This window comes from Aethalodelphis obliquidens, unplaced genomic scaffold (assembly GCF_003676395.1).
Source record: "Aethalodelphis obliquidens isolate GAN/ISIS:26980383/991018 unplaced genomic scaffold, ASM367639v1 scaffold13, whole genome shotgun sequence".
Lineage (NCBI taxonomy): Eukaryota > Metazoa > Chordata > Mammalia > Artiodactyla > Delphinidae > Aethalodelphis > Aethalodelphis obliquidens.
The window spans coordinates 27,022,171-27,036,803 of record NW_020837957.1 but is presented as its reverse complement, the minus strand read 5'-3'; the positions used below and the strand labels follow the sequence as shown (position 1 = coordinate 27,036,803).

The 14,633-nt window shown below is 35.2% G+C and overlaps 1 protein-coding gene across 1 annotated transcript in view; it reads left to right on the top strand.

Moving 5' to 3' along the window:
- Window positions 1–14,633, top strand: part of HFM1 (helicase for meiosis 1) — a 121,535-nt gene that overhangs the window by 70,604 nt on the left and 36,298 nt on the right. Inside the window, exons 27-28 of the mRNA XM_027114305.1 lie at window positions 1,068–1,171; window positions 1,644–1,778. Of these exons, the coding sequence (XP_026970106.1) occupies window positions 1,068–1,171; window positions 1,644–1,778 (239 nt within the window). The remainder of the gene's footprint in view (window positions 1–1,067; window positions 1,172–1,643; window positions 1,779–14,633) is intronic.

The window sequence follows — 14,633 nt, the reverse complement described above, 5'->3', positions numbered from 1 at the left end:
CGCCATTGTAGGATCCAGGCAACCAGATCCAATAGATAAAGGAGGTACCTTGCCTTATATCTAGTTCTCTAGCATGTCATTCTATAATTTTACTTCAGCCTTTTTTCTAATACTATTGCATATTGATATTTTCTCCCAGGATGTCATAAACAAACTCTAAAGATAATAGTTGTAGCTACAGCTAATATTTTTTGAGCACTTAGTAGATTCCAGGTATTGAATTGTTTAGTCTTTGTATGAGATAGGTGCTATCATTATATATACTTTATAGAGGAGAAATTTGAGACCAAGGTTATATAGGTAGTTTACAGCAAAAACTAGTTTTGAAGCCAAGCATTCTTACTCCAGAGCCTATGCTCCTAGCATATAACTGTACCTGTAAGTTCGGGATGGCAGTGATTCTGAAATGGGAATCTCCTAATTTTTGCCAGTGTACTAGAATATGGCTTCCTAAAACATCCTGTGCAAGGTTCCTAATGGGACTGCAGTGACTGATAAGGATATCCTTTTCACTGATAATTACTCTCCTGCAACTAGCCATGATACACTTACAGAGAATATATAATTATACAAATCTTTATTCTCTGTGACAACTAAATCTAATGACAGTCTCGACTATAGGAGGCTAAAATAAGTTCAATCACAAAATTGGTTGCTGGTGTTGTGTTATTAGATACAGACTATTTCATATCATTTAAAAAAATACTGTTGAAGTTCTCACAAATCCATGTAACTTTTGTATAGCCATTTTAAAGTGGTAGTGATTTAAGGTCAAGGTCATAGGTTATTGATAGCAATTATATATTCAAGCAGGCCTGAAATGATTCAGTGCAACTTAGAACCAGCTGTTGGGTGAACATATAGTTAAGAAAATTATGGCAACGGTAGCTCCATTGACACTCCATTTCCCTATTCTCAGAACTTGGGGAAGGTAGTTTTCAGTCTCACTTCAGTTTACTACCAGATAGGACCTATCTTAGGATCAGTTAGCCCTTGAACATTAATTTAGTATTTCATTTCATTTAGTGTTCAAGATCACTATTAAATGATGCATTACTCTTTTTCAGGGATTCTGTTTTGCTAAAAGCTGGAAATTGGGCTAAAAAGATTGATGTGAGGCGAGCTCTTAAATCTGAAGATCTTAGCATAAATCTAATTAGTTCTGAATATGGTAAGTTCATTGAAGTAATGAAGACATGAATGTAAAAAATATGATAGCATTTAAAAATTATTTCCTTTATGTAAAACAGAAAAGCAACATAAATGATATTGTGTAAAAATAATTTATTTAAGTAAAATGAATAATTTTAAAGGAAGCTTCGTATGTTTGGATATGTAAAAGATGGCAGAGACTAGGATAATAAAATTAAAATTTTATCTGTTCATTTATAGACATTTTATTTTTTAAGATAAATTTCAATTACTGTAGGAACATTGATTTTTATTTTTATGACAGATGTATAAATTTTCATTTGTTATACTTTTTAAAGTATCTTTAAAACATCTCTATTTCCTGGACTTGTTAGACTTTCCAGTTCAAAAAGGTATAAAATATAGCAGGTATAAAAACAAATAAATGGTCTCATGTGTGGATTTATATGACTTTAATAAGCATTTGTATGCTTTTTTTTTTCTTTTTTCAGTTGGACTTGATATACACCAGAAATTTACAGTCTTTTACTTAGGACCCAAGAGATTTGGAAATCAAATACTTATGCGAAAAAAACCAGAAACAGAGATGTCCCATTTTAAACATTCAATAGCAGGGCCCAGTAAAGGTAAATAGCTGTATTTAGTCCTGTTTTGCATTAAAGCAAAGATATGGCTGAGGGTAGTATCATCAGTATCATCATTCAGATTGTGGATACTGTGGAATTAGATGTTTAGACTTTCTAATTATTGCATTAATAATGTACAGTAGGAATTCTTAGTGTTAATATTTGTCAAAATTGGGGTGATTTTTGGAGCAAAGAATTATTTGACTAGTTTTTTGTATACATTTCCCCCTTTTCATATCCACTCCATTCTTATGGCCATGTCAGGGGGAGAGCAAGTGATATACAAGAATTAATGGATTTGATAAGGCAAAGCAGGTGACAATTTTTTTTTATTATGGGACATTCAAATAAAGATGAAAGTAGAAAGAAGTGTATATTGAACCTTCATGTACTCATCACCCACCTTAAACAATTATCAACTCAGGGCTAATATAGTTTCATCTGTACCTCTGTTTAGATTTCCCCTTGTATTTTTTGAAGAAAATCAGATATCATATTATTTCCTCTGTAAATGTTTCAGTATATATTTGTAAATGGTAAGGATTTACGAAAAAAATACTGCGTTACTCTTAGACATAAAAAGCTAATAGTAACTAATAATTATCCAATATTGAGTTAATGTTCAAACCGCTGATTACTCATAAATGTTGTAGATATATCATCTTGATACCATCTAGACACACCAGATTGGCTCCTGAATCCTTTTGCTATGTCCCTAGTAGTCTTGACAGCTTCCTTGCTTTGTGAGGTTATATGATGTTCTAGGCTTAACCTTTTATAATTCCAGACCCAGACCTGTAATAAGCCTTTTCTCCAAAGATACCTGGTTTCTTTTCATGATAAATAGTTTTCTGTGTGCTGGAAGAGCTCATTGCCATTGACTGATTATTATCTCTTGCCTTTTCCATGCACAGATTTAGGAAATATGTGATTTTTTTCTTTTTGAGATAAAATACATAATTGATTCATAGTTAAATGTCCAAATCAAATTCAGGGCTATAGTATTTATCCTTAAACTCAATAATCTATATCTCCTTTCTGCCATGCTGAGAGATTTGTTTCACAATAACTCCCAAACTGATAGAATGTCACTAATTTTCTTTTTTTTTTTTAACATCTTTATTGGAGTATAATTGCTTTACAATGGTGTGTTAGTTTCTGCTTTATAACAAAGTGAGTCAGCTATACATATACATATATCCCCATATCTCCTCCCTCCTGCATCTCCCTCCCACCCTCCCTATCACATCCCTCTAGGTGGTCAAAAAGCACTGAGCTGATCTCCCTGTGCTATGCGGCTGCTTCCCACTAGCTAGCTATTTTACATTTGGTGGTATGTGTAAGTACATGTCACTCTCTCACTTTGTCCCAATTTACCATTCCCACTCCCCATGTTCTCAAGTCCATTCTCTACGTCTGCGTCTTTATTCCTATCCTGACCCTAGGTTCTTCAGAACCTTTTTCTTTTTTTTTAGATTCCATATATATGTGTTAGCATACGGTATTTATTTTTCTCTTTCTGACTTACTTCACTCTGTATGACGGTCTCTAGGTCCATCCATCTCACTACAAATAACTCAATTTCGTTTCTTCTTATGGCAGAGTCATATTCCATTGTATATATGTGCCATATCTTCTTAATCCATTCATCTGTCAATGGACACTTAGGCTGCTTCCATGTGCTGACTATTCTAAATAGAGCTGCAATGAACATTGAGGTACATGACTCTTCTTGAATTATGGTTTTCGCAGGGTATATGCCCAGTAGTGGGATTCCTGGGTCATATGGTTTTTCTATTTTTAGTTTTTTAAGGAACCTCTATGCAGTTCTCCATAGTGACTGTATCAATTTACATTCCCACCAACAGTGCAAGAGGGTTCCATCTTCTCCACACCCTCTCCAGCATTTATTTTTTTATGATGGCCATTCTGACTGGTGTGAGGTGACACCTCATTGCAGTTTTGATTTGCATTTCTCTAATGATTAATGATGTTGAGCATCCTTTCTTGTGTTAGTTGGCAATCTGTACATCTTCTTTGGAGAAATGTCTATTTAGGTCTTCTGCCCATTTTTGGATTGGGTTGTTTGTTTTTTTGACATTGAGCTGCATGAGCTGCTTGTAAATCTTGGAGATTAGTCTTTTGACAGTTGTTTCATTTGGAAATATTTTCTCCCATTCTGAGTGTTGTCTTTTCGTCTTGTTTATTGTTTCCTTTGCTGTGCAAAATCTTTTAAGTTTCATTAGGTCCCATTTGTTTATATTTGTTTTTATTTCCATTTCTCTAGGAGGTGGGTCAAAAAGGATCTTACTGTGATTTATGTCACAGAGTGTTCTGCCTATGTTTTCCTCTAAGAATTTTACAGCGTCTGCCCTTACATTTAGGTCTTTAATCCATTTTGAGTTTATTTTTGTGTATGGTGTTAGGGAGTGTTCTAATTTCATCCTTTTACATGTAGCTGTCCAGTTTTCCCAGCACCACTTACTGAAGAGGCTGTCTTTTCTATATTTTATATTCTTGCCTCCCTTATCAAAGATAAGGTGACCATATGTGCATGGGTTTATCTCTGAGCTTTCTATCCTGTTCCATTGATCTATATTTCTGTTTTTGTGCCAGTACCATACTGTCTTGATTACTGTAGCTTTGTAGTATAGTCTGAAGTCAGGGAGCCTGATTCCTCCAACTCTGTTTTTCTTTCTCAAGATTGCTTTGGCTATTTGGGGTCTTTTGTGTTTCCATACAAATTGTGTAATTTTTTCTTGTAGTTCTGTGAAAAATGTCAGTAGTGGTTTGATAAGGATTGCATTGAATCTGTAGATTGCTTTGGGTAGTATAGTAATTATCACAATGTTGATTTTTCCAATCCAAGAACATGGTGTATGTCTCCATTAGTTTGTATCATCTTTAATTTCTTTTATCAGTGTCTTATAGTTTTCTGCATACAGGTCTTTTGTCTCCCTAGGTAGATTTATTCCTAGGTATTTTATTCTTTTTGTTGCAATGGTAAATGAGAGTGTTTCCTTAATTTCTCTTTCAGATTTTTCATGATTAGTTTATAGGAATGCAAGAAATTTCTGGGCATTAATTTTGTATCCTGCTACTTTACCAAATACATTGATTAGCTCTAGTAGTTTTCTCATAGCATCTTTAGGATTCTCTGTGTATAGTATCATGTCCTCTGCAAACAGTGACAGCTTTACTTCTTCTTTTTCGATTTGGATTCCTTTTATTTCTTTTTCTTCTCTGATTCCTGTCGCTAAAACTTCCAAAACTATGTTGAATAATAGTGGTGAGAGTGGACAACCTTGTCTTGTTCCTGATCTTAGAGGAAATGGTTTCAGTTTTTCACCATTGAGAGCAATGTTGGCTGTGGGTTTGTTGTATATGGCCTTCATTATGTGTAGGTGAGTTCCCTCTATGCTTACTTTCTCAAGGGTTTTTATCATAAATGGGTGTTGAATTTTGTCAAAAGCTTTTTCTGCATCTATTGAGATGATCATATGGTTTTCTCCTTCAATTTGTTAATATGGTTTATCACATTGATTGATTTGCATATATTAAAGAATCCTTGCATTCCTGGGATAAACCCCAATTGATCATGGTGTATGATCCTTTTAATGTGCCATTGGATTCTGTTTGCTGGTATTTTGTTGAGGATTTTTGTATCTATGTTCATCAGTGATATTGGCCTGTAGCTTTCTTTCTTTGTGACATCTTTGTCTGGTTTTGTTATCAGGGTGATGGTGGCCTAGTAGAATGAGTTTGGGAGAGTTCCTCCCTCTGCTATATTTTGGAAGAGTTGGAGAAGCATAGGTGTTAACTCTTCTCTAACTGTTAGAATTCTCCTGTGAATCCATCTGGTCCTGAGCTTTTGTTTGTTGGAAGAGTTTTAATCACAGTCTCAATTTCAGTGCTTGTGATTGGTCTGTTTATATTTTCTGTTTCTTCCTGGGTGAGTCTCGGAAGGTTGTGCTTTTCTAAGAATTTGTCCATGTCTTCCAGATTGTCCATTTTATTGGCATATAGTTGCTTGTAGTAATCTCTCTTGATCCTTTGTATTTCTGCAGTGTCAGTTGTTACCTCTCCTTTTTCATTTCTGGTTCTATTGATTTGAGTCTTCTTTTTTTTCTTGATGAATCTGGCTAATGGTTTATCAATTTTGTTTATCTTCTCAAAGAACCAGCTTTTAGTTTTATTGATCTTTGCTATGTTTCCTTCATTTCTTTTTCATTTATTTCTGATCTGGTCTTTATGATTTCTTTCCAACTGCTTACTGTGGGATTTTTTTTGTTCTTCTTCCTCTAATTGCTTTAGGTGTAAGGTTACGTTGTTTGTTTGAGTTATTTCTTGTTTCCTGAGGTAGGATTGTATTGCTATAAACTTCCCTCTTAGAACTGCTTTTGCTGCATCCCATAGGTTTTGGGTTGTCGTGTTTTCATTGTCATTTGTTTCTAGGGATTCCTTGATTTCCTCTTTGATTTCTTCAGTGGTCTCTTGGTTATTAAGTAGCATATTCTTTAGCCTCCATGTGTTTCTATTTTTTATCGATTTTTTTCCTGAAATTGATATCTAGTCTCATAGCTTTGTGGTCAGAAAAGATACTTGGTATGATTTCAATTTTCTTAACTTTACCAAGGCTTGATTTGTGACCCAAGATATGATCTATCCTGGAGAATGTTCCATGAGGATTTGAGAAGAAAGTGTATTCTGTTGTTTTTGGATGGAAAGTCCTATAAATATCAATTTAGTCCATCCTGTTTAACGTATCATTTAAAGCTTGTGTTTCCTTATTTATTTTCATTTCGGATGATCTGTCCATAGGTGAAAATGGGGTGTTAAAGTCCCCTACTATGATTGTGTTACTGTCGATTTCCCCTTTTATGGCTGTTAGCATTTGCCTTATGTATTGAGGTGCTTCTATGTTGGGTGCATAAATATTTACATTTGTTATATCTTCTTCTTGGATTGATCCCTTGATCATTATGTAGTGTCCTTCTTTGTCTCTTGTATTAGTCTTTATTTTAAAGTCTATTTTGTCTGATATGAGAATTGTACTCCAGCTTTCTTTTGATTTCCATTTGCATGGAATATCTTTTTTCATCCCCTCACTTTCAGTCTGTATGTGTTCCTAAGTCTGAAGTGGGCCTCTTGTAGACAGCATATATATGGGTCTTGTTTTTGTATCTATTCAGCCACTCTGTGTCTTTTGGTTGGATCATTGAATCCATTTACATTTAAGGTAATTATCGATATGTGTGTTCCTATTACCATTTGTTTTGGGTTTGTTTTTGTAGGTCTTTTCCTTCTCTTGAGTTTCCAGCCTGGAGAAGTTCCTTTAGCATTTGTTGTAATGCTGGTTTGGTGGTGCTGAATTCTCTCAGCTTTTGCTTGTCTGTAAAGTTTTTAATTTCTCCGTCAAATCTGAATGAATTCTTTGCTGGGTAGAGTAATCTTGGTTGTAGGTTTATCTCTTTCATCACTTTAAATGTGTCTTGCCACTCCCTTCTTGCTTGCAGAGTTTCTGCTGAAAGATTAGCTCTTAACCTTATGGTTATTCCCTTGTATGTTATTTGTTGTTTTTCCCTTGCTGCTCTTAATATTTGTTCTTTGTATTTAATTTTTGATAGTTTGATTAATATGTGTCTTGGTGTGTTTCTCCTTGGCTTTATCCTGTATGGGACTCTCTGCACTGCCTGGACTTTATTGACTATTTCCTTTCCCATATTAGGGAATTTTTCAACTATAATCTCTTCAAATATTTTCTTGGTCCCTTTCCTTTTCTCTTCTTCTTCTTCTTCTTCTTCTTCGAATGTTGGTGTGTTTAATGTTGTCCCAGAGGTCTCTGAGTCTGTCCTCAAATCTTTTCATTCTTTTTCCTTTATTTTGCTCTGCAATAGTGATTTCCACTATTTTATCTTCCATGTCACTTATCCGTTCTTCTGCCTCAGTTATTCTGCTATAGATTCCCTCTAGAGAATATTTAATTTCATTTATTGTGCTGTTCATCATTGTTTGCTCTTTAGTTCTTCTAGATCTTTGTTATTTTCTCCATTCTGTTTCCAAGATTTTGGATCATCTTTACTATCATTACTGTGAATTCTTTTTCAGGTAGACTGCCTATTTCCTCTTCACTTATTTGGTCTGGTGCATTTTTACCTTGCTCCTTCATCTGCTGTGTGTTTCTCTGTCTTCTCATTTTGCTTAACTTACTGTGTTTGCGGTCTCCTTTATGCGGGCTGCAGGTTCTTAGTTCCCATTGTTTTTGGTGTCTGCCCCCAGTGGCTTAGGCTGTTTCAGTGGGTTGTGCAGGCTTCCTGGTGAAGGGGACTAGTGCCTGTGTTCTGGTGGCTGAGGCTGGATCTTGTCTTTCTGGTGGGCAGGACCGTGTCTGGTGGTGTGTTTTGGGGTGTTTGTGACCTTATTATTATTTTAGGCAGCCTCTCTGCTAATGGATGGATGGGGTTGTGTTCCTGTCTTGCCAGTTGTTTGGCATAGGGTGTCGAGCACTCTAGATTGCTGGTTGTTGATTGGAGCTACGTCTTAACATTGAGATTGAGAGCTTTTGCCGTTTGATATTACGTGGAGCCGGGAGGTCTCTAGTGGATCAAAGTCCTGAACTTGGCTCTCCCTCCTCAGAGGCACAGGCCTGATACCCAGCTGGAGCACCAAGCCACACGGCCAGGCACGTGGGGAGTTTCTTGCCTTTTGGGCATCTGAGATTCTGCCACGATTCAGTAGGTGTTCTGTAGGAGTTTTTCACATGTAGTTGTATTTCTGATGTATTTGTGGGGAGGAAGGTGATCTCCATGTCTTACTCCTCTGCCATCTTGAAGGTTTCCCCACTAATTTTCTTTATTCTACATTATACACACAACAAAGTCTCAGGATAACAACACCAAAGTGCACTTTTTTTTTTTGGTCACACTGTGCAGCTTGTGGGATCTTAGATCCCTGACCAGTGATCGAACCCATGCCCCCTGCTGTGGAAGCACAGAATCCTAGCCACTGGGCTGCCAGGGAATTCCCCAAAGTGCACTCTTAATGTCATTATTAAAAATACTTTAAGGTTTTTATGGTAAATATTTTTATTCTTAGACTATATCTCACTAGGCATGTGTAATCAAATTACTGTGTTTTAACATTACTTGGAATAGATCTTCTGTGTGTGGGTATCCCACCAACTGGCTACACATGTACTATTTTATTTATTATTTTATTTTCTGTTGTTTGAATAGTTTTTAAGAATTAATTCTGATGGATAGTAATGTAAAACATTTACAGTGTTCCATAGCAAATCTACAAAACAAACACTAAATGTTGTTAATACTTGAGGCATAGGCAGTCTACCATACAGCTCTTCCTTATTCACTTGGTTCTATTTTCACTGCTTTGTGAAAGGCCCAGTAAAGGGAGCAATTAACAGGTACTGGGGAATGTGAGAGCAGCAGCTACCTACCAAAGTAATCTAAACAGTCATGTTCTCTGAATAGTATAGGTAGTTATAATAAACAGTAATTGCAGTGAATGATGGCAAAAGAGGACATACAGAACTACTCTGTGAGCCGAGGAGCACTCATCCTCCTCTTTAAAGAATTCAGAGGAGCTTCCACTTCTGGGTAGGATGAGGTAATTTGGGACAGGCCAATGCTCTGATAGCAGCAATTATAAAAGCCTACATAAGTTATAAAAATTACAATTTTTAGGACATCTATGAAAGCGAACTAAAGGGACTAAAATTCCAGAGAGGGAGAGCCATTCCAGGGCTGAGGAGTCAAGGATCCATAGGCTCTTAATTAAAGGCCGGGTAAGCCATGCCTTAAAAAGGGTTTATATGATCAGCTACTCACCATGTTTGCCTGACAGAGAAAAAAAGAAACCCTCTATGGTGGAATATAACATAATCTGGAATCTGTAGATATAATGTCTGCCATACAATAAAAAAATTGTGAGACCTGCAAAGAGGAAGGGCCATATGACTCATAATTAACTATATAAGAAAATGAAGCAACTCTGTGGATGATTCAAATGGTGGCGTTGGCATTTAAAGATTGTAAAACAACTATGATTAATATTTTCAAGAAAATAGAGGGAAAAAAAGATGAAATGAATGAAATGATGGAAATTTTAACCAGAAAATTGGAATCCATACAGAGATTTAAGTGAACTTCCTAGAACTGAAAAATAAAATATCTGAAGTGAAAAACTCTTTGGGTAGGTTTAGTAATAGATTGGATATGGCCAAACACAGGATTTGTGAACTGTTAGACATATCAATAGAAAATGTCTAAATGGAAGCCCAGAGATAAGAGAACAGAAAGAACAGAAAAGAGCATAATACTCAAAGTGCTAACATATGCGTAAAGGCTGAGAAACACTGTAGAGAAAGAATGGGACAAATGCAATATTTAAAGAGACAATGGCTGAGAACATTCCAAAATAATGAACGACATCAACTCACAGAGTTTAGAATTTCAGCAAACCCAAGCAGAGACAAATACATAGAAAACCACACTGGGGCACAATATAGCAGAACTGCTGAAAATCTTCAAAAGCAAACACAGAAAAACTACACACTACCCTCAAAGGGCAACAGTGAAACTGATAGCTAACTTCTCAGCAGTGATGATGGAAACCAGAAGATAATGGAACAATAGCTTCAGAATGTTGCCAGCCTAGATTTCCATGTGCAGTGAAAAATATCCTTCAAAAATTAAAGTGAAATCGAGACATTTTGAGAAAAAAAAATAACTGAAGGAATTAATTATTACTGCTAAATTTATCAGCCAAATTTATTGGATTTGGTTCCTTGAAAAGATGAATAAATTTAAGAAGTCCCTACCAAGACTGATAAAGAAGAGATAAAACATGAATTAACAATATCAGACTTCCCTGGTGGCACAGTGGTTAAGAATCTGCCTGCCAATGCAGGGAACATGGGTTCAGGCTGTGGTCCGGGAGGCTCCCCCGTGCCGCAGAACAGCTGGGCCCATGTGCCACACCTGCTGAGCCTGTGCTCTAGAGCCTGTGAGCCACAACTGCTGAGCCGCATGCCACAACTATTGAAGCCTGCGTGCCTGGAGCCCATGCTCCGCAAGGGGAGAGGCCACCACAGTAAGAGGCCTGCGCACTGCAGTGAGGAGTGGCCCCCACTTGCCACAGCTGGAGGGGGCCTGCATGCAGCAACGAAGACCCAATGCAACCAAAACTAAATAAAATAAATTAATTAATTTAAAAAATATATCAAGAATGAAAAAGGTGATATTATTACAGATCCTACAGGCGTAAAAAAGACCCCAACAAGATATGAATAACTTTATACCAATAAATTTGACATAATTTGGGTAAAAAGGAATAAATACCTTGAGGAGAAATCTTACCAAAACTGACAGAAGAAATAGAAAATCTGAGTAGTCTTAACACTAATAATGAATTTGAAGTAATTTAAAAAAAATCTTTCCATAAAGAAACCCTGAGCCTTAGATAACTTCATTGGTAATGTCATTGGTAAAATTTTCCAAATATTTAGGAAGAAATAAAATCAAACTTACCCAAACTTTTCCAGAAAAAAAGAAAGAATATTTTCTAATATTTTAATTTTTTTGAAGGCCAGCATGACTTTGATTTCAAATCCTGACAAGGACATTAAAAGAAAGAGAAATTATTCATCAGTCTATTCATGAATATAAATCCAAATGTTCTTAACAAAATATTAGCAAGTGGAATCCAGCCACATATTTGAAAAGCATAATACAGCACAGTTAAGTATGGCTTATTCCATACATGCAAGAGAGCCTTAGCATTTAAAAATGGATCAATATAATCCTTACATTAACAGGGCAAAGAACAAAAAGGAAAAAAAAACATGTGATCCTCTTGATAGATGTCAAAAAAACTTTGACAAAAATTCAATGTTAATTTTTCATTAAAAATATATAGCAAATGTATATATATAGCAAATACACAATAGTGAAATATTTTTAAACTTTTCTATTTAAATGGAGAATGATGAATGTTCTCTCTTACTATTCAATACTTCTTTTCAACATTGTGCTAGAAGTCCTAGTCAGTACAATTATATAGAAAAAGAAATATAAGGGATAAGGGTTAGGAAGAAAGAAATAAACTGTCATTACTTGAAAGCAACATGATTATGTACCTAGAAAATATAAAAGACTCTACGGACACACTATCAGAATTAATATATATATTTAGAAACATCACTGGATAAAGAGTCAATTTTAAAAATTGTACAATAACATCAAAAAAGAATAAAATACTTAATAAATTTAACAAAATAAGTGCAAGGTGTGAACACTGCAAACTTCAAAACACCATTGTAAGAAATTAAAGAAGACCTAAATAAATGGAAAGATATGCCATGTTCATGGATTGGAAGTCTGAATATCATTAAGGTGGCAACATTTCCCAAATTAATTCACAGATTCAATACAGTCCTTATCAAAATTCTAGCTTTTTTTTTTTTTGGCAGAAATTCACAAGCTGATTCTAAAATTCATATGCAAATGTAAGGGACTCAAAATAGCCAAATCAATCTTTAAAAAAAAGAACAAACATGGAGACTCACAATTCCTGATTTCAAAACTTACTATAAAACTACAGTAATCAAGGCAGTGTAGTACTGCATAATCAAGGCAGTGTAGTACTGCATAATAATAGACATATAGATCAATAGAATATAATTGAAAGTACAGAAATAAATCTATACATCTATGGCCAATTGATTTTGAACAAAAATGCCAAAACAATTCAGTGGGGAAAGGATAGTATTGCAACAAATAGGGCTGGGCATCTGGATAGCCAGTTGAATTAGTTTGAACCTCTACTTCATACTATATATAAAAATTTTCTCAAAATAGATTAATGGCCTAAAGATAAGAATTAAAACTGTAAAACTCTTAGAAGAACACATGGATGTATATTTTCTTGACGTTGGATTAGGCAGTAGTTTATTAGATACGACATCTGAAGCTCAAGCAACCAAAGAAAGAAAAACAGATGAATTGGACTTTATCAAGGTTAAAAATTTTTGTGCTTCAACTGACACTATCAAGAAAGTGAAATACAACCCAAAAGATGAGAAAATATTTGCAAATTATATATCTGATAAAGGACTAGAATCTAATATATATAAAGAAATCTTACAACTCAACAATAAAAACACAAATAACCCAATTAAAACTGGTCAAAGAATTTAAGTAGACATTTTTCAAAGAAGAGCTACAAATGGCCAATATACAACATGAAAAGATGTCCAACATCATTAATCAATACAGAAATTCAAATCAAAACCACAGTGTGGTATCACCCAGTAGGATGGCTTTAATAAAAAGATGGACAGTAACAAGTGTTGGCAAAGGTGCAGAGAAATTGAAACCCTCATGCTTTGGTAGTGGGGATATGAAATGGTGCAGCTGCTTTGGAAAACATTTTGTCAGTTCCTCAAGAAGTTAAACATAGAATTACCCAGGAATTCCTCCTCTAGGTATATATCCAAACAAATTGAAAACTATTCATACAAAAACTTGTACATGAATGTTTATAGCAGCATTATTCATAACAGCCAAAAAGTAGAAACAATCCAAATATCCATCAACTAATAGATAAGTAAAATGTGGTACATTCATTCAATGGAATATTATTCAGCCACAAAGAGGAATAAACTACTGATACATGCTACAACATGGATGAACCTTGAAAATATTATGCTAATGAGAGAAGCCAGTCACAAAAGATCAGATATTGTATGATTCCATTTATGTGAATGTCTAGGATAGGCATATACATAATGACAGGAAGTAGATTAGTGATTCCAGGGGCAAGGGGTAGGAAGAAATGAGGAGTGACTACTAGTGGGTTCATGATTTCTTTTTGTGGTGATGGCAGTGTTCTGGAATTAGATAGTTATGATGGTTGTACGACCTTGAAAATATACTAAAAACCCACTGAATCATGTACTTTAAAAAGGTCTTTGTGGTATGAATTCTATTACAATTAAAAAATTTAAACATCAGTTGTATTACTACTTACCAGCAAAAAAAATGATAGAAATCATAATTCTGAAAATACCATTTACAATAGCATTAGAAATCTCAAATATCTAGTAATACAGTAGCAAAAGATGAAAGACCACGCTACAGGAAAACTAGAAATCTCATGGTGTATATGTTTAGATATAAAAAAGGAAGAAGGTTTCTGTCTATCTTTCAATGACTCCCTTTTTCTTAGAACTGACTGCCACATCACAGAAGTAGGTTGTTTGTCTTGTTTGTACTGCATTCTCCTTGGACCCCTGTTCTGGCCACTATTTTTCTGACAGCAAAATTATCAGGAGCCAGGGTGACCTTCTTTCATTCAGTTCAAAGTCCAAATTCCTAGAAGAAAAGAAATACCTCAGTTTAAGAAAGACAATTTAGAATTAGGACTGCACTAAGAGAATATAAAATCAGAGCTGTCGGTGGCCATCCTTTACCATGTACAGAAATAATCAAAGTTAGCTGGACCATGTAAGAGAAGACTAAATCAGAGGTATAGAAAGAAGCAAAGGTGAGAAGGCCAGAGCTGAAGTTCCGATGACTTTCCATTTCTTGGTTTCAGTCCCTCGTGATGCCTAGCTGCATGCTGCTTTTGGATTCTGTGAGATGGCTATGTTCATGTAATACATTTCCACCACCCACCACATGGGTTTTTTTTTTAATAGCTTGAATTGTTTCTGTTGCTTGCAACTGTAGTGAAAATTACGATGTTTACTATACTTCCTACTAGCATGAGACTTTTTTTTTTTTTTTTTTTTTGCGGTACGCGGGCCTCTCACTGCTGTGGCCCCTCCCGTCGCGG